Source organism: Rhodamnia argentea, chromosome 11, assembly GCF_020921035.1.
Source record: "Rhodamnia argentea isolate NSW1041297 chromosome 11, ASM2092103v1, whole genome shotgun sequence".
NCBI lineage: Eukaryota > Viridiplantae > Streptophyta > Magnoliopsida > Myrtales > Myrtaceae > Rhodamnia > Rhodamnia argentea.
In genome coordinates, this window is record NC_063160.1 from 15,992,246 (window position 1) to 16,015,891 (window position 23,646).

The 23,646-nt window shown below is 40.6% G+C and overlaps 3 protein-coding genes across 5 annotated transcripts; 1 reads left to right on the plus strand and 2 right to left on the minus strand.

Annotated features, from left to right (window-relative positions):
• Positions 1–14: 14 nt before the first annotated feature.
• On the minus strand, positions 15–2,263 carry LOC115753460 (pentatricopeptide repeat-containing protein At5g15340, mitochondrial). The gene has a single exon (XM_030692074.2). It carries the CDS (start codon positions 2,099–2,101, stop codon positions 215–217), a length of 1,887 nt encoding a protein of 628 aa, XP_030547934.1. The 5' UTR covers positions 2,102–2,263; the 3' UTR covers positions 15–214.
• A 1,688-nt stretch (positions 2,264–3,951) lies between these two features.
• LOC115753404 (vesicle transport v-SNARE 13) lies at positions 3,952–6,244 on the minus strand. 2 transcript variants are annotated; one of them, XM_030692002.2, is made up of 6 exons: positions 6,081–6,241; positions 5,793–5,891; positions 5,382–5,440; positions 5,103–5,285; positions 4,557–4,727; positions 3,952–4,243 (listed from the first exon to the last, which is right to left on the minus strand). In XM_030692002.2, the coding sequence occupies exons 2-6, from the start codon at positions 5,884–5,886 to the stop codon at positions 4,094–4,096; spliced, it is 657 nt and encodes a 218-aa protein (XP_030547862.1). In that variant the 5' UTR covers positions 5,887–5,891; positions 6,081–6,241; the 3' UTR covers positions 3,952–4,093. The 2 variants fall into 2 exon arrangements, with proteins under 2 accessions (XP_030547862.1, XP_030547865.1); XM_030692005.2 differs by having other exon boundaries at positions 4,177–4,316; positions 6,081–6,244.
• Positions 6,245–10,599: 4,355 nt separating this feature from the next.
• On the plus strand, positions 10,600–22,650 carry LOC115753403 (CSC1-like protein HYP1). 2 transcript variants are annotated; one of them, XM_048272182.1, is made up of 12 exons: positions 10,600–10,645; positions 10,696–10,720; positions 11,481–11,832; positions 13,328–13,477; positions 13,849–13,993; positions 14,090–14,299; positions 15,440–15,628; positions 16,763–17,061; positions 17,693–17,969; positions 18,954–19,229; positions 19,986–20,219; positions 22,113–22,650. In XM_048272182.1, the coding sequence occupies exons 3-12, from the start codon at positions 11,552–11,554 to the stop codon at positions 22,284–22,286; spliced, it is 2,235 nt and encodes a 744-aa protein (XP_048128139.1). In that variant the 5' UTR covers positions 10,600–10,645; positions 10,696–10,720; positions 11,481–11,551; the 3' UTR covers positions 22,287–22,650. The 2 variants fall into 2 exon arrangements, with proteins under 2 accessions (XP_048128139.1, XP_030547859.1); XM_030691999.2 differs by lacking the exons at positions 10,600–10,645; positions 10,696–10,720 and adding an exon at positions 10,739–11,404 and having other exon boundaries at positions 13,930–13,993.
• The last annotated feature ends 996 nt before the right edge of the window (positions 22,651–23,646 follow it).

Genomic DNA, 23,646 nt, shown 5'->3' on the forward strand with positions numbered 1-23,646 from the left:
CATACCTTTCTTTGACAGGCCAATGATTTTCAAACCTCTAACCAAGCAGGAATACGTTTCCTACATTTCGAGAAGCCAAATGCAGCATAATCCAAGCATTGCTATTTCTGCAGACGACCTACCACTGGCATTGAAGTTGGTCATTAATGCGAATCTATGACTGAGTTTCAAGATCTAACAAACTCGGAAACTTTATAGTTGAAGCAGTCAGCATTCACCAATAGTCAGAACAAGAACAGGAGCCATGCTTGAAGTGGTGAAACCGACTGCGGTCTCTTATAACAATTTCCCGCTCGTATATATCTGAGATAATCTTTATAGCAGCATGACAATCTGGACATATTCTTAGATTTTTCATTATGTACAAAGGTGTTCCAGCCCTGGTGCTTATAAGCCCAAAGCAAACTGCCAACTTCTCGCTGTGTGAGAACAGCGCCTGCTCCTTCTCTTCCTCATTGAACACATCATTGGAACCGGTTAACAGTTGCAAGCTAGTATTCGGAATGTAACCAGCCAAACGCAATCTTCGTATCATTTCATCCAGCACAATGTATATTTCTCTTGTTCGTGGATGTGACTTATCTCCAGCAGAGAACTGATGAAACTCACCATCAACATGGATTGAGCTCATTCCAGGCACCTTCCTCATGCCCCCCATACTAAGAACCTGCCTAATCGAATGGGCCTTCTCCAACTTTCCTTCCAGAGCATACATATTAGATATCAATGCATGGTATTCTGTATTTTGAGGATTCAACTGAACCAGCTGCTTCAAAATACGTTCGCCAAGCTGGAGTTTTCCATGGACATGACAAGAACCCAAAAGAGATCCTAAAACCACTTCATTCGGAGGGACAAGCATTGTCTTTATAACCATTTCTGCTTCCTCTATCTCGCCAGCCCGACCTAGAAGATCCACCATGCATGCATAGTGTTCCACTTTAGGTCTTATGCCATATATAACTTGCAGATCATGGAAAAAGCGACGGCCCTCATCAAGGAGGCCAGAGTGGCTGCAAGCATTCAAGAGAGACGTAAATGTCAGGTCATCTGGCTTTGCTTCTTTCAGCATCTGAGGGAACATGGCCACTGCAACTTTACCCAGCCCGTGCATTGCCAATCCACTAATAATTGCATTCCAAGTGACTGCATTCCTACTAGGCAAGTACTCGAAAACTTTCAATGCAGTATTAATCCTACCACATTTGGCATACATGTCAAGTAGTGTTGTTCCCACCATAACATCGATATGCTTACCCATTGTCTTTAAAGCATAGACATGAACCCACTTCCCCATCATCACATCTCCCGACTGAGCTGAAGCGGATAGGAGAGAACAAAGTGTAACATTATTTAATCTCATACACCAACCAAAAACTGTTTCATGTAACAGGCCAAAAGCATCCCCAGTATATCCACTTTCCACATATCCCACAAGCATGACAGTACTTGAGACCTCATTTGTCTCAGGCATCCGGTCAAACACCATCCTCCCACTTAATACACCTTCCCACCTAATCGCGCCATCTAAAACCACAGTCCAAGACACCACAGTCTGCTCCTTCATCCCACGAAAAACCCGCCTTGCTTCCTTCATCAACCCGCTCTTCACATACACGTCCATGAGGGCATTACATGCCTTGGTACTAGACTCAAACCCCATCTTCACCAGCCAGCCATGCCCCTGCATTCCCACATCCACATTGATCAACCGTGCGCAGGCATTGAACAGGCAAACCAGGGTCACGTCATCTGGTCTCACGCCGGCATTTCCCATTTCCACGAACATCCGCAGCACCTCGAAGGGCACGTGATAACGGGCGAGGGAGCCCATCAGCACAGTCCAATCGACGGTGTCCTTGCACGAGTCAGGAATTCCGTCGAACAGTTTGCGCGCGCAGGTGAGCTCACCGCAGGATGCATACATGTGCAAAAGGGTATTGCAAAGGAAAGAGCTTGGCGATGCGGCGAGCCCAGTAGTGAGCACCAAGGCGTGGATCTTCTTCCCAGGGCTGAGAGAAGATTGTCGAGCACATGCTCGCAGAAGGGCGCGAAAATGGTGGGAGATGGAAGTGGGGGCTTGAAAAAGTGGCCATTTCATAAGAGGGACAAGGACGTTGAGGATGCAGACCGATGAGATTGATGATTTGCAAAGTCTTTCCGATGCGCTTTGGAGAATTAGACAATCATTTGCAGAAATGAATACGAGGCAACAGGATTGATCTTTATGAGCCGTTTGTGCTTACGACTGTGGGCGGGAAGTCGTGTCTTTGATTAGATTACGGCCAAAAGAAAATTTCTTTTATCATTGTCTATGTTTCTTGGGTAATTGTCGGAATTCTAAGACCGGTATATCAAACTGATTTACAGAAGAATATGATGAATTACAAGTGGCTATCTTAATGTGTCACTTAAACCACTCGGTAATGCGTTGTGGCACCCACCAACCATCATTGTAAATTTGCTTAAGTGGATAAAGACCAACCATAAGAAAAATAAAAATAATAATAATAATAGTTTGGCCACAACACTATACATTAGAAATAGACTTTCCCTTTCGGATCGAATTAACACATGTCTTATTTTATTTTTTCAAATCCGTGTCACGAAAAGGGGATAATCTTTAAAAAAAAAATTAACATCTTGTACGTCAATCAATTTAGTTCTAAATATTTCAATTGTATTAATTTAATCCTAAACATTTTGACTATTTGTCAATATACTTCTTTCAACCAATATTGGTTAGGAAATCGCAAACGTAGCCATCATTCGTCTTATTGGTACGATTAGTGCTGACGTGGGTAATTTTTATATTTTCTTTATCTTTTTTCTTTCAAATGTAAGTCGGCGAGAGATAGTGACCCTCATCCAAACTAAGAAACGGTCGTTGGCCCAAAGGTGAAAAAAAAGATATAAAATAGTTAAAATATTAAAAAATATATGTGTTGTCCACTTCGGCGTCGATCGTGCTATATAGGATGATCGGCGCCGATTAGACGACAACGTTTGTAATTTCCAATTAAAATTGGCGGGAATGACTAAATTGGCAAATTATCGAAAGATTTAAGATAATCGACATAATTTAAAGATTTAAAAATGAATTGACCGTCGTACAATAAGTTTATGATTTTTTTGGACAATTTTTCCTACAAAAAAAAAAAAACCTATTCTATTTCATATCAGGTCAATCACATTACAGATGTTGCCCATCTCTACAAAATCCACTTTTCATTTGATTAGGAATGTTCACATTGACGGTTCGCAAAAACATTTAATTGAGAATTGATAATGTAACAACTTTTGAGTGATTATTATAATAACAATCTATTTTGAACCACAAAAAAATAAATAAAAACTAGTTAAAAATTATTGTAAAGTCCACTCTTTTAAAAATTTGTGACTTACACCACACTGTGATTCTCTCAGTTACTCATTGACTTGATAGCGCACCAGCATCATGTATTAGGAATGAGCAAAAAAATCAGATTGGACCGCGAACCGCTTGAAGCGGGCTGAATCGGCCGATTCTGGACGATTCCCAATTTTAGGTATAGAACCACCCATCCGGACCACCTGGATCGGACCGATATATATTAATTCACGATAAAGAATCGAACTCCTGTCCTCTTTCATGTATGCACGTGGACCAAGCGAGAAATCAAGAAGAAAGTCTTATTCACATCTGGTTTATGCCGTAAGCCTTCCTGAAATTATCATCTCGACTTGCCTACAAATCAACTCGTTCGAAAATAAGATCCACAATCAGAAAAATTCGTTGCTTCAAGAATCTCACAACAAATTTACCATCTCAAGCAGTTCAGTTCGACCTCCTACCTAGACCTAACATGGAAGACCAATCGAGTTGCTAGGATTGCTGGTAATCCTAGTTCAAATCGTGCTTTCATATATCATTAGAACAGTGCACAGAAGGGAAGTGTGGAGTGTTGGAAGTTCAAGCGAAAACAGGACGCAGAAGAGATCGCGGTATAAATTTCTCTAATGTTATCGCTCAACAGGCAAAGAAGACCGCAAAAATACACACTCCACCCCCCAAACCAAAAGGCAAACCCAGAGCAAACATTACAATGCTTCACTACTTGAGTTTGAAGTACAATATCAGTACCACAGCAATGACAAGAACTGCAATTATTGCGCCAATGATCCACTTGTTTCTGCTCATCCTCTGAGACATGGCAGTCAAAATTCTCTTGCTCTTACCAACGTTGTCATCCACTCCGTGAAGCTGCGAGAAGCGAAACATTATAAATACTTGCAAGACATTACACTTTTTGCGCTCATCGCTGGACTGTCCGCTCCTAATAGATGAGAAATTATGAACTTGGTGATGGCGAGAGAAGCAACTTCAGCTGAATCTATAGACAAAAGCTAGAAATAGATGCTAAATAAAACGACAGAACATGAAGTAGCATGATTGTGTTTTGGCCTATCACAGCACCATCGATGATGACATGGCACCACCGATAGCAGTCAGATGGGAAGGTCCAAAAGCGCATGACTTGGGATAGAAACCCAATTAAAGTACGATCGGGAAGTACCGTGTTGTTGGCGTGTAAGAGAGACTGTCTCTGTTGATGCAAATCTTGAAGAATTGAAACGCCAAGCTCCTCCGTCTCCAGCATGGTTCTTCTACTTTCCTTAACTCTATGACCAGACTGGTTCAATCTTTCTGTAGATGTCATCAGTCTGGCTCTTTGATCTGCTGATGCCTGTTTCAAAGTACAGGTGTCAAGAGTCAAAGATTGTTCGACAGACTAAAAAGCTGCAAATAATGCCTACGCACGATCAGAATAAGCAAAAAGAAGTGATGATAGTTACAAAGCTTATTAGTCTATCTACAGAGCACATGCTACAAAGCTCAAGAGGAAGCCAATTAACAAATAAAAGAAGAAATACTTGCAACTAAGACAGATGATTCTGCAGAGACTTATTACAATTGATATTGGCACAGAAACACAGGAGTATGAGAAAATAACTAAAGTGTTAAGCAAAAAAATCATCTCAAGGAAAATTTACCGAGTAAATAATAAGGAACCACAAGAGTGTTTATAAACCCGAAAAAAGCTAAACAGATTGATGCATACCGTCAGAGCGTCAGCCATTCCTGATTCCAGCAGCTCATCTCGAGCAGCCAAATTACCCAATGACAGTCTTTTAACTTCACTTTTTAGGTTGTTCAGATCAGATTTATATTCCCTTAACTTAGCGAGGAGCACTGCTTTGACATTTGGCTGCAAACTTCTTGCCTCCAGGTCCATTTTCCGAATCTAATCAAATTGAACAGTGGATAATACTTGACACACAAAGTATATAAGGTCACCAAGAGTAATCTCTCAGAAAAGAAACGAACAATAATCAAATACCAAAGATTCTGCTTCATCAATTCCAACTTTTATTTCAGAAATCCTTTGCTTCTTCAGCTCTGCAAATTCACAATGCATTCAAACAAAGCATTAGCTTCCTGATCAGTTTTTCCTAACAGATGCAGGCTGAACTTTTCAGCTATCATCAATTCTAGAAGTACAAGCCAAATGCAAGCGCATGCACAAACAAAGAATCAAATCACCTGTTCTCAGAAGATCACGTCATATTCCTATTTGGGACGCCTTTTACCATTTTCAATCCGTTTCCTATTACTTTCCCAGAATACCCACATTCGATCACCACAAAGAACTGAATCGAGCGATCGCACTCATCGTCATCTAAACGCGGCAACAGACTAATCAACCCAAAATCAGTCGTTGTTTGTTCCTCACGTATAAACGCATAATTACCTCCATCAGCAGCCGAAGCTGAGGTGCACTTCCTCGACAGATTCGCCGACAGCTCGCAGTACTGCCGCTCGTATCCTTCAAACACCTCACTCATCTTCCCTGCAGAAATCAACCAAAACACGGGAACGGGACTCTGAAGTCAGCGATGTCAACCGCGAGAGAGAAATCGAACATCACCGCCGACCGAATCTCGAGACACTTAAAGATAAACCGACGCGTCGCGACGAGTGAAATCAACTGCGCACACACTAGATCGATTCGAGTTCGACATCGGAGAGCGATTCCGACCTTGCTTGATCGGCGGCGGAACAGGGGACCGGAGGTTACGCCGGAGTGAGGTGCGTCGTCTCCAAGAAAGCAGAAGCCGCGAACGAGGGGAGGGAACGATGGACGAAAAAGACGTTTCGCGCGGTGAGTGCTTTGATGGCGTGGACACAGCACAACCAACGTGGTGGGGGTGATGATGACACGAGAGCGATGATAAAGAGACGCGGCTGTGAGTGACCCCCGTGAGGGAAAATGTGCACGTGTAGCCGATCCACGCGTGCATATGATGGCGGGTTTGCTTTTCGATTTTGTCTATGTTGTCAACCGCTAGGCTGTAATAGAACTGCCCCTTAATCATGAAGAAAGTCACAAATATACTCTAGAAATTAGGCTAATTTCCTTACCATCAACTTTAAATTCAATCGTAACTTTTTTTTTCTGGTAAAAAAAATTTTAAACTTTCATTTTAATCCAAAATCTGGTCTCGTGTCCAAAAATCCTGGCTGATTTCTTTGATATTATCAATATCATGAAATTATTGTTCTTTATAAAGTGATGGTGTTGATGAAAGCGCAAATTTCGATAATGAAATTTTTTAGTTGACACAAGAGTGACAGCTGAAGATTTTTTATGAGACAAAAAATGTGACATCATTAAGGCCAAATCTTAAGTTCCGTTTGTTTCACGAAAAATGAATGAATTAAAAAAGACCTTCATGAAAATGATTGTTTGTATCTCTTATAAAAATGCAAATAAAAAATAAATATTCTCATCATTCATGAAAATATGTAGACATAAATTACTGTTCATATATTTTTTGTTGCCTAATTATTTCAAGCGATCTAAGAGACTATTTTTAGAAAAATAAATTTTAAATTATTTATTTTTGCGAAATGTAAGCACCTTAAAGTTTGAGTTCTTAAGAGAATTAGGTCCATAGACTAGTGCAATTTTCAACATTATTCATGTCACGCCCGATCTCCGCGTCCGCAACAACCCTACCAAAACGCCTCGGATCATAAAAGGACGACGTCACAAGCATATCATCAACCCATCCTTTATATCTTTTATTCCCATACAACAAATTAATCAGCATGAATAGAAAAGTAGGTAGTCACATCACACATCAGCAAAGACTATTTTCATTTATAGAAATTCATTAACCCTAAAGAAGCTACAGTATGTACAAGTCCACTCTTCAGGACTGCTCCCTACGACCATAAAAAAGATACCGGGTCAGGCCAAGCTTAACTTCATATCTATACTCCAAAGGAGGGGCCAATGTCACCCTCGTTATCTACATCAACAGGTCTCCAACAAAAGGGTCTCCACTCCAATGTCCACTCACTAACGGTGGCTGGGGTGACGTCTCAAGGTCATAGTCCGGATCGGACTCCGGGTCCCCCACTTCCCCTTCCAAGGTGTCAACATCCATGGGTTCGAATGGTATGTGACATCCACAGATTGGTCCTATGGAACCCCGAACCCGACCGGACGAACCTCCATGGTTACGGTCCTAAAAATAATCAACAACAACGAGTGAGATATAAAATCTCCGTGAGTCAATGCCTAAGTCCGAGTAAGGCGCTAATTCACTCAAGGCGACCTAAACACACGGGACAAGTATCGATAACAGATGAATAGCGTGCGATTATCACCGCACTTTATCTACCACGGGATCGGGTATATCCCAACAGTCAATCATCAATCACATGCAATCTTATCCCGCCTTGGTTAACACATTATGCAATACATATCATGGCAATCAATAGCACATAATCAAGGCACACAACCATAACACCCATCACAACTATCATACATAATGCATCGCATGTGTTACGGTTATTAACGGTCACTCGGCCTTAACACACTAGACAGTTGGTGCTCTTTCGGCGGGACCGCGCTTCATCCCATTACTTCGATGACGGCGACCGATAAGCCATGTGATTTCAAGTACCCTCGGCATGGACTAACAATCAGGCATTCCCGTAGGGAGCGTCGATCCGCACCTTACCGCAACCAGCATTTGATAAGCCGGTTCCAAGTACCCTAAGCACGAACATACTAGGCTCGACCCCAAGTATCTAAGGGTGTCGACTTCGTTTCCAAGTATCCAAGGATGATAGTAACCATCATGTAACCACACAAGCATGCCAGGCAACCAAACCAATTTATATCTTTACATTTAATCCAATGCGCACACAATCATGCTCAAAACTCGGCCCAAGGTCATTTTCATGCTCAAAACTCGGTTCACACATGGTCACATGAATACGCATTATCCACCAGACTTTGCATCTATAAAAAGGGTGATTAATCTCTCATCCATACATATATACACAATCAAGGTATATAGCGATCAACAAATAATCATCAAACGATCACCCAATAATTATTAATTAAATAATAACTAATTATTCCGACAAGGATTAATTAGTATAAGTGTAATTAATTAATCTAATTATAATCAATTAAGTCAATCTTAATTAATTGACTCGACCTTAATCAGTCAACCCATCTCGGTTCATTTACCCGACCACAATCAATTGGTACGACAATAATTAATTGTTTTAGCTTCAATTAATTAATCCAACCATGATTAATTAAAATAACCAAAGTTCAAAAAAGTAAATATGATTAATAATAAAGTAATTACAGTTAATTAAAAGTAATCATAATTAATTAAAAGTAATTATGATTATTTAACCCAATTAAGGTTAACGTAACCTAATCATGGTCAATTAATTTAGCCTAACCATAATTAAATTAACTAATCCACAGTTAATAGTAATTAATATATCCCCAAATACAATTAACATCCTAATCATATATTATGGGTTAACTCACAACTAATAGTCCAGCGACAACGACGACAACACGGGCGTGACCATGAGAGCGGCTCGCGGGCAACGGCGGCTCGACTACGACGACGAGTTGCGGGCAATGGGCTCGTAGGTCTCCCCGCTCGGGTGGGGCTTGCGGCGAACGGCGGTCCACGACAAATGGCGAGTCGGCATGGCTGGGGGCTCTCGACGGGTCACGGTTGGAGGGGTTTCGGGGCGGTCGGCGGCGCAGCTGTGCTTGGGTCTTGGGTGGCTGAGGTTCTCGGGCCAGAGGCCTGGCGGGGCTGGGCCTAGCTGCAACGGGTCGGCGGGCAGCAAGCTAGCGATGGCTGGCGCGGCGCGGCACGGCACGGCGAACGGAGGACGACGGAGGAGGGTGGCGCGACACGAGCCAAGAGGGAGGGTGGAGACCGCGGGGTTCTCGGCCACACGGCGAGGCGGCGAAGGTTGCGGGCAGAGGCTCGGGTGACCTGCGGCGAAGGGGCGACGTGAGGCGGAGGGTGGAGGTGGTGAGGTATGGTGGTGGTGCTCGCACGGTGAGGGGGTGGTGGGGGGAAGAAGAAGGGAGAAAAAGAAAAAAAAAGAGAGAGAGAGGAAAGAGAAGAGAAGAGAGAGAAAGAGAGGAGACGGAGAGGTTATGGGGATGGTGAGGTGACAGGGGGGCTCACGGGTCAAGTCAGCACTTAATTACTTTCGTCCTATATGCATAATATATAAAGACAAGGCTCGGGCGCGAAAGGTACTGGTGTTACGATGTGATGGCTCGATTATCCGGACTTAATTTTCTCTTATCGACGTCACAGATTAATTCAATTATTATCCCTTAAATCTTTAAAAATCTAATATTATTTGGCATGCTGGAATTCATGATTAAAATTTATTAAATCCAGTCATCTTACCGACGTCGAAATTTTGAGACGTCACAATTTACTACAAACGAGTAGTCAAATGATTGAAATCCCAATGATTTCCTATAAAAAAAATCAGTTTTAATTTCGATAATGAGCCAACTTATTCTTTCAGAAGTTATTATCAAGTAGAAATTATTTAGGATCGTGTTATCGCGTAGAATCAATTATGCGGGGATGGATGAAAATTTGGTGGCACGCGTCACTATCATACCTAGTACACATCATTTCCTCTTTAGTCTAATAGCATTAGGATTCGGGGGGGCCCATGGCACTCGCCGCCGGCTCCTAGGTGGCGGCTGCACTGTTGCGACGGCGACGACATCCTCCACTGACTCTCCACCGTCTGCTCTCTCTATTTCTTTTTTTTTGGTCGTAGGCTTTCTCTATTTCAGCCGGCCTATTTTCCTTCCCTTCTTTTAATTTCTGAATTTTGCGGAAAACATTCATTTTAAGGTTTTTTTTTTTATGGCCACATAGAACGACACGTGGATGTTTGCAGTGACATTTCACGGTAATTTAAAATGGCCGCTCTTCTGTCCTACACTCAAAAGATAAAGTCGCAATAGAAATACACATCATTCAAGAACTACGTCATCAAAAAAAAAAAAAAAGGGGAAAATTCAAAATAATGCATTAAATTTTTTTGGGCCTCCATCCCTTTTTTTTTTTTTTTTGGGGGACACGTGAGGAGGGAATCGGTATGGTCGTCGGGAAATCGTTGGCGACACGGCGAGTCGTTAAAGTCTGGAGAAACTCGCAGTTTCGGCTTACGGTTTTCAGCTTTCCTTTTCTTAAAAAAGCTCACAGTTGCAGATAGGCTCGCAGTTGCTCACGCTCATGCTCACGCGACGCGAAGCTTCGCTTGCTTCTCTCTCTCTCGCGCGCTCGGTCTTACTCGCTTAACCAGGTAAGGTAAGCTCCGATTTATGTGTCGCTTCCACATCTCCGAGCTGAGATCTTCACTCTCCTCCGTCGTTCCGAGACAGTCACGGCACGAGCTCATGTGCTCTTTACTTGTTTTTTTATTTTTATTTTTTCCTTTGGTGTTGTTGTGCATCGGTTAAGGTTTGGTTTATACGAGGAGCAAGTGTCCTCTGAATGGAAGCGCAAAAGGAAGTGGCGGGAGTTCCTTTTATTTCCTTCTACTTGTCGAATTCGCGATTCTTAGATTTCGAGGCATGATGATTGTTCGCCTTTGCTCTGGTTCCTATCATTTTCGTGGCGTGATTAGCCAGACACTGTTTTGGCGTTCTTGATTTCCAAGCGAGCAGGTTGAGTCGCTGGTGAATGTCGACCTGACTTGAGTAGGCTGGCGATTGTAACCGGTAGTTGTAATTGGCCTCGACCGTCGTAACCGGATCAACGTGTTTTGGTGGGTAAAGTTTACGAGGAAATCGGGTCAATCTCGTGATATCGTAACGATGTTCAACTAAGCACTTCTTATGGGTACTTAGTGCATGTAGTATGGTGTAAATGCGGCGTTTATCCTCATTGGTGCATGGTATTTTCTGTTCATAGTGATGATTCTTCCATGCTGATTCCTCTGGTTCTTAATTAAGCATTAAGGCCAAGATGGTATTTGGTTCACTGGGTTCGCATGTATTCCGCTGTCATTTGCTTTGAGATTGTGATAGAGCTAAGTCTCTTTAACTCCGTGTTTTGCGCAGAGTTTTGGATAAAAGCAGTTCCCCGTGGCTGTTGACCTTTGATCGGCTGTTTCGTTGATCTCCTCAAAGGGATGATACTCTCTGCTCTTCTAACTTCTGTCGGGATCAATCTTGGGCTCTGTCTTCTGTTTTTCACTTTATATTCCATTTTGAGGAAGCAGCCTGGTAACATCACTGTATATGCACCTCGCTTAGTTGCTGAACATAAGATTAACGAGAGGAGGCAGTTCAATCTCGAGAGTCTACTTCCTTCTCCTGGGTGGGTGAGACAAGCATGGCAGCCCACCGAAGCAGAACTATTGTCACTCTTGGGCCTGGATGCTGTTGTTTTTATGCGTATTTTCATTTTCAGGTTATTGAATATTCTCCATTCTCTTGTGAATCATTGTTTAAATAAGCGGTATGGATTGTTTTTGAAATTTAAATTTTATCGGTCCAGAAATATTTTTGACCTTCTCATATGTTGGTTATGTGTATTTTAGTAGGATATGATCAGTGATGAACTACAAGTTGTAGGACATGTGTATCTGTCTGCCTTTATTGCACCACCATAAATATGCATGGTCTTGCTATTGTGGACTGGGAATGTGTCTTGACCCCTTTCTATAGAGTCCAGTGTAACTTCAATTTTACCTCCTTCAGGGCCCCAGATTTTCCAGCTGCAAACTTTTCAAATTCCTGAAACCAATAACATACCGTGATCAATGCTAGAACTCTTGGCACTGCTTCCACTTGAACAAATATGTCTTCAGGCCTCTGCCATACGTGCTTTTGCTACGACACAATTACTGCCACAAGCACCTTGTCCTCCCACCTCCATGGCTTTGCCTATGATGCATGACTCCAGTCTTTTAAAGCTTTTCAGATGTCATTTTTGTGCCACTTGATGCAGCTTATACTACTGCAGCATAAGTAAATGGACCAAAATATGATATCTCGAGTGAACAATAGGCTCTCTCTCTCTCTCTCTCTCATCTGCAACACATTACTAGGCATCACCCCCATTCTCACTGCTGCATTTAAGGCAGAAGTCTTGTAAATTACAAAATCATACATATTCGATTGCCATTTCAAAAGGGAGTGTGATTTTGATGTGGTGATTCCATCTGAGGACCTCTTTTCATTCTTTGGATTGAATTAGATCCTCGGATATGGAACTGCAGCTCCAGTCTCCTTTTTGTGCATCGATTATGTCCCTCTATTTCAGGTTGTAGTAACCTGGAGAGTCCAGGTGGAGAAGTTTAGTTGAAGATACACTTTGTAAACTGTGAGATATGAGGAAAATGTCAGTGTCTTTGGTGATATTTTGAGGCATTTTGTCAAGACAAGTTGACCATGATTTAATATAGTCAGTCTTCAGCAAATTTAGGGGTGGCCCTCTAGTACATACCGCCTTACCTATAAATATATATATATTTTTTTTGTGTGTGTGTGTGAATAGCGTATGTCTTTAGCCAGCTGCAGTATGTATTGCTGTAGCACATGAGATTAAAATGAAACATGGTATGTCCCCTGTTCAAAGCATGAGGTTCGGGAATATTTTACATGCTAAATTTCTTCTTTGAAATGCACTTAGGGACATAAGTAATTGCTTAAACATTATATTGCATGAGCAGTGATCATCTCTAATTGAAATGTTGAATATTTTGGGCCTTGTATGTGACTAAATGCAAGTAATCACAGTGGTTGCCTGTATGCTAAATCGTGGATCTTCCACCTTTATTTTGCGTTTATGCAAGTAGCCTCCATACATGGATCTTCAAATAAACTCTTGCTGCATCATTACCCTTCTAGCATTCACCTTCACAGATTTTCTTTAGTTGACTGAACTGGTTTGTCTTGTGCAGTATGAGAGTATTTAGCTTTGCTACGATTGTTGGGATTGGCATTCTCCTTCCTATCAATTATCTGGGTACTCAGCTAAGTGATGATTCTGAACTGACAGACAAGTCGCTCGACTCTTTCAGCATTTCGAATGTCAATGACGGTTCAAACTGGTAATTTTTTTGGTCTAGTGGAAGTAGGTAGCCTTGGATCTTACCTGCTGAACTTGTGCAATGACATCAATGGTTAAATAAAAGGCATGACACTACAGCTACTCATTTATCCATATTGGAGTTGTTATTTGCAAGAGCAGGATTTAATATTCGAAGGAGTACTTTTCCTATTCGTAAGTATTAGTAATATATGGCAGGTTCTATGTCATGTTTTCTATTTAGAACATCTTAGTTCCTTATTGGCCCCTTACTTATGTGATATTTTGAGCACCACATACTCTGAATTTCTTTCATTAATTTTTCTGTCCATTTCTTTGTTTTACTTTATAACAATCTGGAAAGTGGAGAGTGAAGTAACTATTGGATTCTAGGGCCGTTAAATATTTTTCCAGAAATAATGAGCATACTGGAAGACTATTATTGAACCCTGATTATGACATATTTTTCTCAAGGTTGTGGATCCACTTTTGTGCTGCATATATTTTTTCAGGAGTGGTCTGCTACCTTTTATATTATGTAAGTAATCTCTGTCTGTGAGTTAGTTTGTTGAAGCTTTCTCTTACAATCAACACTAGCTTTTGATGATTGACTAGATTGCTTGATGTTCTGCAGGAGTATAGCTATATATCTGACAAGATGATTAATTGCTTATACTCATGCAAACCTTTGCCTCATGATTTTACTGTACTTGTCCGTGGTATCTCCACTTCATTGGGACACACCGTCAGTGAAGATGTAGAGAGCTTTTTCACAGAGTACTATTCCTCCACGTATCTTTCCCATTCTGTTGTTCGTCGAACCAGCAAACTTCAAAGTCTCATAGTAAGCATTCTTATTACAAATAATTCTTGGGTCACATTCATCACATGCAATATTGATACTGTTGCTGGTCATTCTAATGCTTAGATGAGATGAATCCTAGAAATGTATGCCTTGGGTTTCAGGCAGAATTTTATGGTTTTCTGTGGGTAATGAACCATCCTGGCAGAATACTAATGTCCAGCTACTTTTTTAGAAGTTACATTGTCCTTTATAATTCACAAAACTCAATTTAAATGTCCATGTATGATGGCGACCAAGAAATTGAGATGGGGAGGGTGAGACAAGCACGCAATTGATCACTCTTCTTATTAGGGGACTGTGTATTGGCATCTCATTCAGTGAGTGAGTTCTAAAGAAAAGAACTAATGCATATTGTGGTTTAGTCTTTTGATGCATCTTTATAGGTATAACCTGTGAAGTAAAACACTAACTTTCCGAGGCCTTCTTGTTTGGACTGTTTGCAATTGTTTCTTGATTTTGCGAAATGGGTTTTAAGGGGACCATAATTTGTGTAAATATTTGTTTTGAAAGGAAATAACCCCAGACAAGTTTGTTGGAAATAAGAAATAATATATGTTTCCTGTTTGCTTGGTTTTTCACCGTGCTTGAGTAAAGTTAGTGCCTGCAGCCAATTATTGGAAACTTGCTTATACCAATTCAGTTGATTTTTCGGTCATGAGTCATACATATAGATCTTATGAAGGAGGAAAAAAATTGTACAGCAAAGGACGAGGTCTGTGGAGACAAAAGTAGTGAAGAGATGACTGAAACAAGAACAATGAAGTCACCTAATATAGGAGAGAACTATATTTTACTGTCTCTGTGTTGCGGGGGTGAACAGGATCTTGCTGAAACAATGGAATCAGTCAGCACTTTAGCCCCTTTGTTTCATGGTCCATGAGTGATCTTTAATATGCATAGTGTTATCTTAGTTCATATTGATTTTATGTGAAGTTTATCTGGTATTTTATGTTAACTCATTTGAAGAGTCCTTGCAAGTTGAGAAATCCTCCTTGGTGTTGAACATGATGATTCCTACATGTTTTTATCTTGAGCATCAGAGAAGTAACTTTTCTGTTTGTTTGCTTAGCTACTTCCAAACCCTATCAGATAGTCACATACATCATATTCCTTTTTCAGAGTGATGCAGATAAGCTGTACAGGAAACTGGCTCACTTAAAATCGAATAAGGATACTCCAAGAAGGTTCAAACGTGAGGGTTTATTAGGTCTTTTTGGACGACAAGTTGATCTTGCAGACCATTATGAGAAGAAGTTGGACGATCTAGAACAGCAGGTGAGGATGGAGCAGTCTTTGTTAGCGGGACAGGTACGTATTATATGGCATCTTCTAAGAAACTGCTACTTAAGTAAAGTTTTATTTTGGCTGTTATATTTAAAGGGAGAAAAGCTCTATACTAGAAACTATTTGTAAAGATCATCAAATATGAAACTCCTTCATATATGTGTTGAATTATCCTGATTTTAGGTCCTCATTATTAGGAATGGCTGTAATTAATTAGTTAGGAAGTGATTTATTAGTATCCCATAATTTGTGGGATTGGTCCCGTAATTTGTGGGATTACAATAGCTGTATTTTGCAGATCTGTTTCTCTTTAGCTTGTACTTAACATAGTTCTATAAATAGCTTTGTAATAGTGGTACAAGAAGTAATGAGAATTATCGCAATTCTTTTCTCTAAATTCTTCAATATGTGCTAACATGTGCATCTCATGCCCATGTTAATGTTCAATGCACAACAAGCAAAGCACGCACGCTTGAACACTCATATCCTGGGGGTTTTCTGTTTTTGGGTTGGTTACCCTTTCTGAGTTGGCCAGATGGACCCACCATCTGCCATATGAACATATGTGCTTCTGTATTTTGCTTAGGAAACCAATGCCCCAGCTTGAATCTTGTAAGGCAGGACAGGGGCATGGTAATGACTTTTTGCATGCAATCGAGATCCTACCCAATGGTTGACTCTTGTTGTTGGCATAGTGGTTTAGACTTTAGAGAGCAGATCTCTATGTGCGGTTTAAGCACACGGCATAGGTTTGATGCCCCTGCACTATCACGTGCAAACAATTTCATAGTCAGCTGCCTATCTAGGTTTCAATGACACCTGATCCTTGGTGTTAGTGGGGGTATTTCTAGTGCCTGAATTTTATCCACATTAAGTGGACTCCCCCATCCTCCTCCTCCTCCTCCTCCTCCTCCTCCTCCTCCTCCTCATCATCATCATCATCATCATCATCATCACCAGCAGCAGCGGCGTCATTATCATGTTGTCGGCGTCGTCATGAGAGAGAGAGAGAGAGAGAGCTTTTAAAGAAGTAACTCGTGATAACTTGATTCTTTCCCAGATGATTGCCTTTGTACAGAGATTGGAGTTGGACTTTATATCATAATGCTTGATTATTAAGCTTAACACTTAATTGCAGTATCGCTGTGAATTTGTTAGGAAGTTCCAGCTGCCTTTGTCTCATTCAAGTCACGCTTTGGTGCTGCCACAGCTCTGCATATCCAACAGAGGATTAACCCTACCGAGTGGGTCACTGAGCAAGCTCCTGAACCGCAGGATATTCACTGGCCGTTCTTTTCTGCATCATTCTTAAGAAGATGGATCTGCAACCTGGCTGTGGTGGCTGCATGTATTGCCATAACTATTTTATTTCTCATTCCAGTTGTAATAGTGCAGGGTCTTACTAATCTGGATCAGCTGGGGACCTGGTTCCCTTTCCTTGAAGGATTGTTAGAAATGTAAGTGGAAATACAGGTTTCTTTGATGCCAATTTGGGATCTGATGTGAGCATGCATTACGTGAATCATTATCAAAAAGATTATTACTCAGAGAAGCAACTTGGTAAGTTCTGAGATACTTTATCCGGAGTTCATCCTTTTCCTCCACGTGCAAGAATGGTTGACCAGACTACAATCAAAGGTCCAAGAAGGCATTTTGTCTCAACTCAAAGCTAGATGATAGACTATGTAATAATGTAGCTCACATTGTTTCATGTCCTTGGTCACATTGCACATATTTCAAAGTCGAGATCTGTTTAGGGTCAAAGGAAGCCACCTTTAGAATTCCAGAATATCCACTATCCAAGTATCTTGGTCATAGCTCTGTTTTTAGTTGATTGAGTAGAACATCGGAGAACAGGTTTGTGTATCTTTGCCCTTTGCCATGCATGTTGTTTAAAAGATCATTGGCCTTCAATTTGGTGTTTCTAGAATTGGCACACCCCACAAGAGTTGTGCTCTGTTGGTTTTTTTTTTTTTTTTAAGGTCATAATGCTCTGTTTGTTGAGTTAGACAATTTTACGTTCTTCTTGTTCAATTATACAATTTTTTACATGGCACCAGCTGAATTGTACGTATTCTTGGGCTGCAGAACGTTCGTTAGTGAAGTGATAACAGGATATCTTCCCAGTTTGATTCTTCAGCTGTTCCTCTCTCTTATACCCCCTGTCATGGTGGTACTTTCTTCGGTGCAAGGATATGTAGCCTTTAGCCAAATACAAAAAAGTGCATGTATCAAGGTGTTGTTGTTTACAATCTGGAACATTTTCTTTGCAAATGTACTATCAGGCTCGGCTCTCTACCGAGTTAATGTCTTCCTTGAGCCCACGAAAATTCCTGCGGTACTTGCTGAGGCTGTTCCTGCACAGGTATTAAAATTTTCCTGTCGTGAATCCTCATATTTTCTTCTGAGTCTTTTTGTACTGATTCTAATCGGATTATCCACAGTTGGTAGTTACTATTTTTTCCTTGCTGTCTCTTGTAAAATCTACAAATAGTTGAGAGTATAGCGAGCGGTCCTAAAGCTTTCCAAGGAGTAAAACATTCCACTCTCTTCTCCTGTGAGGTCACTAGTGTATCCAAAAGTACCTCTTAACCTTCAAAAGGAGAGCCATTATAGCATGCTCAATTCTGGAAGGCCACGCTGCATTTTGTCTGTATGCGTCCATTATGAAGTTGACATATGGCGACATCAGCGGTATGGACCTAAAACAATACAACTTCAACACATGATGCCAATATAGGTGATCTTTCTCGTGTCAGATCCCTTAGGGAGGTTAGTTTCTACTCTAATTGTTCTAGTACCTCACTTTGAAAAAGTGGGGAAAAGAGGAGGTAAGACAAATCTAGCACCCAAATCACGCACAGGCAAGGATTTGGCTTAAAAGTGAAGTCTGATTATTGATTATAAATGGAGCGGCAATATGGACATTGAAACGGGGGACCACTTGCGCTAATCCCATGTAAAAGTTGCCAGTCTATTGTCAACTTTTCTAAAAGGTTAAAGATAATAGTGTATTAAGATACATAAATGTACTGCACATGGGATTAAGCAAATGGAAGACGAGTACTATCAACAGCTTGAGACACTGCCGAGAGAGTGGATTCAGTATGTGTGGATTCTACCATGCCTTCCTTTGTGGACAACGGTTTACTTTGTCAAAATTGTGGCTTGAATCTTCCAGGGGAAGTGGAAATTATTCTGCCATTGTTGTTGGATGGCCGTTTGAATGAGTAGACTTGCTTTGCCATATGATGATTGAATGGCAAAATTACCAAGTTTAATGTTTAGAGTTCATATGTATTTGGGTAACTTTGAGAAATATAATGCAGCTTGTTCATTATTCATGTAGGCATCATTCTTCATTGCGTATGTTGTAACATCTGGATGGACCAGTGTATCGTCAGAGCTTTTCAGGCTGCTTCCACTCATCTTTCATTTTTTGGCGAAGGTCTTCGCTAAAAAAGATGCTGAGGAATTTAAGGTTCCGCAGATTCCTTACCACAGTGAGATACCCAAAATTATCTTCTTTGGGGTTCTTGGTATAACATACTTAATCCTTGCTCCACTGATTCTGCCATTCCTCCTGATTTATTATTGCATGGGATACATTGTCTACCGCAACCAGGTTAGGATGCCCTATAATCTTATTTCTCTGGTTTAATTTTTGTGTGTTAGTTAAAATGAAGGGACCGTGTGCTTTATTTTGCTCAAGAAAAACACTGGAAATTCAATCTGTATTCGGTGGTTTAAAGGCATAACAATACTTCTATGTACTTCAAATTTGGTGTTCCTTTTACTGAATACTCTATAAACAACTGTCTTGATGAACATCAAGATTGTCCTTGTGCTGGGATTTGCTTTTTATTTTCTGAGTTGAGGTTGTTATTCATACATTGACCATAACTGAGTCGTATCTTACTGGGTTATAATTCATAACCAAATGAAAAAAGGGAAAAAAAAAAGGGAAGAAGATGGCCGCTGTTCTACATAGGCCTAAATGGGGTCTGATGTCTTACAAAAACTTAACTATTTATATTCCTAAAAGTTAAATTTGGACCGCCCTTGCCATAACCACAAAAGGAGACGGATGAAAAATGATGTTGATGTGAAGTGCCTTGTCTATCATTCCATCGATAAATGACAGTGCTCTGTATAAACCCTCTTAAGATAAGTATCATTAGATATTGTTGCGTTATTCCATTTTTCTGATTCGCAGGATGCTACTCAGATATAATGTTGTTGTTGAGCACACAAGTCTTTGTATTACTATGTGCATATCATGTGCATGTGTACATGACGGTGTGTGCTGAAAATTTGATGTCCTCTATGCTGTGCCTGAATTTTGTTGAGACTGACTATATGTTCCTCTCTCCATTTGCAGCTACTGAATGTTTATGTCTCGAAGTATGAGACCAGCGGAAAGTTTTGGCCCATAGTACACAGTTCAACGATTTTTTCCTTGGTCTTGATGCATATTATTGCTATTGGTATCTTTGGACTTAAGAGTCTTCCCTTAGCATCAGGCTTAATGGTTCCTCTCCCAGTTCTCACCCTTCTGTTCAATCAGTATTGCCAGAAACGGTTCCTGCCTCTATTTAAAGCTTATCCAGCTGAGGTACGAAATAACAACTGCATGAATTTGTATGTGCTGTCTTCTAACTTTATTTGCTAATTTTTCAAGTTAGAGCTAGTTCTTGACTTGCCACTTAGAGCAGGAAGTCTGCCTTCTGATGTTCTCCTGAATTAGATATTCACGGCAGCCATGTTCTGTTTTAGTATGGATTCATATCTTTTTCTTCACGAATCATGTTTTATCAGTGGAATGCCAGACGACCATTAGCTTACTGCATTGTTCAAAAGCATGTCAAGTAGTATTTATGACAACACTGTTCTTGCAATCTGCTGGTACAACATTGTCAAACTACCACAGGTTCTCTTGCTGCTTTTACTGCTTACCCAAATAGATACGTGGATGCATCTGCCTGAGTTTGCTAAATATTTGTGTTCTCCAACATGTTACTTTTTATGCTTCTTAAAAGAGAAATTTCACTTGGCGGGGTGCTATGTTACTTTTTCACATATACCGTTGACCTGACCCTTGGTTGATTCTCTTCGGTTTTTGCTGCGTTAGATGCTCTAACCAATCTCTTCTCCAGAGTCGATGAGTAGTTACTGTTACTAAACTGTTTGCCCCAAAAGAGTCCATTCGAAGAACACGGGGACTAGTTGAAGTAATGAGCCTTCCAACATTGGGAGGCTCATTACTTCAATTTAGTTGATATAATGAAAAATCATTTCACCTTTTTAGTCAGAACTTTGGGTGGTTCTCGAAAAAAGATAGTGAAAAAAATTATCCCTAGAGTCGAGACTAAGAGGAATGTATAAACCAATGCTTCCATAAGTCAGTTCTTGGCTTCCTCCCTTTCAAAAGCTCATGGAATGGGTTTATAGTTAATGTCTTCCGGGAGCTTTCGAAAGCGTTCTTTCCCTTTCCATTGTACTCGGGCATCATCCTTCTCTCTTGCTCGAACAGAAGGAGCATTCACCTACTCGCACTGGGACCTAATCTACATCACACCTAGAGCCCGGATCCGGTAAGGTATGGTGGAGGTCTTAGGCACCTACCACCGTCCTAAATCGAGGGGTCGTTATTCTATTTATATAGCAGCTACTTAATAGTCTCTGTTGCTTGTGAAGTGGGCTTACATGTGAATTTGGAAGATAAAATGCAACAGAATAATAATTATACAGAGGCATGTAATTCAAACCTTCGACCCATGCTTCAATGCCTTTTTACGAAACCGTCTGTTCCAGAAGTTTAGGCTATTAGGAAATGGATTGACAATGCATATATATGTCTCTTATATATATATGAACTGACAATATATATGTGCAAATTATTTAACTGTTGTGGAACAAATGCGTTTGAATCTGAGATTGACTCTAGGAACTTTTTGCTGATGAGTAGTGTGATGCTAAGAAAGATCTTTAGCAATCCAGCAGCTGAACGAGGGTTTTCCTCCACAAATTGATGTGCAATATGGTGTTTTTACTGATGATGTTCGCCCTGGATAGTGTCCAAGGGTCCAAAGGGCTTGATGACATAAGTATATCAGTCATAGTTTGATTATAAAATACTTGATTATCAACAAATCCCAGGATATTAGCAATCTATATCTTGAGAGAATAGCTCTTTACTCGGGAAGATGATCATTGGGTTCATAGTGAAGGAAATTATTTGCTGATCATCTTGATAGGAATATCTTATTACCTCGGAAATGGCTGGTGGAGTTGCGACCTTTAATCCAATTGCTATCATGAGTTATTGCTGGAGCTTCATTGTCCTATGTCACCTTCGTCAAACTTGAGATGCAGCCTCTGTTTCTGCTCTTTCTTTTTATTGTCATCTTTCCGGTTAAGCTGGCTGAAACCATTGACCGAAATTTGAATAATTATAGTTTACATTTCATGATCTATGAGGAGGAGCCTTAGTGGTGTATTCTTGCAGTGCTTGATAAAGAAGGATAAAGAGGACCAGAATGATCCCACGATTGGCGAATTCTACAATAGGTTGGCAACTGCATATGAAGATCCAGCTATGAAGCCAACAAACTATTTGCTAAGCACTGATTCATGCAGCACTCCCCTTCTTCGGTCTGCAGAAGTTGAGAACCTAGCTTGATGAGGAATTTCTTCTTGTATATTACCAGAGTTCCTGAGTTTGTTTGGGTGATTTGTGCTGGTGACGTGAGAAAAACCTGTCTATCCGATACTAGTGTAAAGTTCCAATTCAGAAATTATCCATGGTTTTGGGGCTGGTTTTGAACTAAGTATCAAGTGCCTCCATCAGCATTTACCAGTATGGACTTTGGCATTGGGTGTATGGAAGGTGAATCAGTGTTCTATATGTCCGGTCGCTGGATATGTATACTTTGCCAGCAGAAGTAAAGAGATGAGCACATGTATCAAACGGTTTGTAAAGATTGAGCTGGGTGATTCTTTATTCTGATTTCCAAGGGATTAATTCTGAAGGATGTTTTTGCTTTGAAAATATGCATCTCTCTCTCTCTCTCTCTCTCTCTCTCTAAAATCACAGCCTCAGCTCAATACAACACGACACAATTGCCACATCATGTCCGATTGCAGTGTGCCGGATGATGAGTTCACATTATAACTCTTTGTGTTTTATTGTAATTATTACATACACTGTTGGGGAAAAAATAGCTCCGACACGAAAAGCTACAGCTGTGCCAAATGAACTCCAAATGGTTTAACTAGAAATGACTGTGAGAATGCCAGCCATATATGACCAAACCATCTCGTGATCATGCTTGAATCTTTTGTCGCGTTCGCCTTTTTTTTTGGGTTACGAGTAATCATACTTATTCTTATAACTAGGAAAGAAGTACTCATCTTCTTTCTCTTTTGATTATCTGCATTGCGTATGTGTAAGACCGAACGCATTCGATTTTGACTAATTCTCAACTTTTCGATCAACCTTTCGTCAGTGGTTGTGAATAAATGATTTCTTTTCAATCTTTTCGACCTCGATCCTGTAGTCATGAGATTGAGAAACAGAATCATCCGATTTGATTCGTTATCGATGGCCATGAGATTGATGGTGCTTGCAAATGGCAGGGAGCTCATAATTGGACATAGATTTCTTGAAGTCGAGCAATAATAAAAGAGGATTGTTTGTGTTGTATCTGACAATATTCCTTCCCATCACACCAACGGCCTGAGGAAGCAGATGGGCCGGTTCTTCCACTAACTTGACTAAATAATGTAGCTCCAATGTATCCTCCCAATGTCAAAACCTTTTTATCATATTGTTTGTTAACTACGATGTTGCAAAATACAAAACAACAAACGAAAGTAAGGATTGCTCTGTCACCATCTCCACTTTCTTTTTATCTTTTCTCCTGTACGCAGTACCGTCCCCACAAGATTTGCTCTACTCTCTCCTCTCAATTCTGGTCCCTCCTTTCATCCTCCCTCCTCCTTGCGAAGCCATCTAATTTTTTGCCTCCAATATTTCCTGG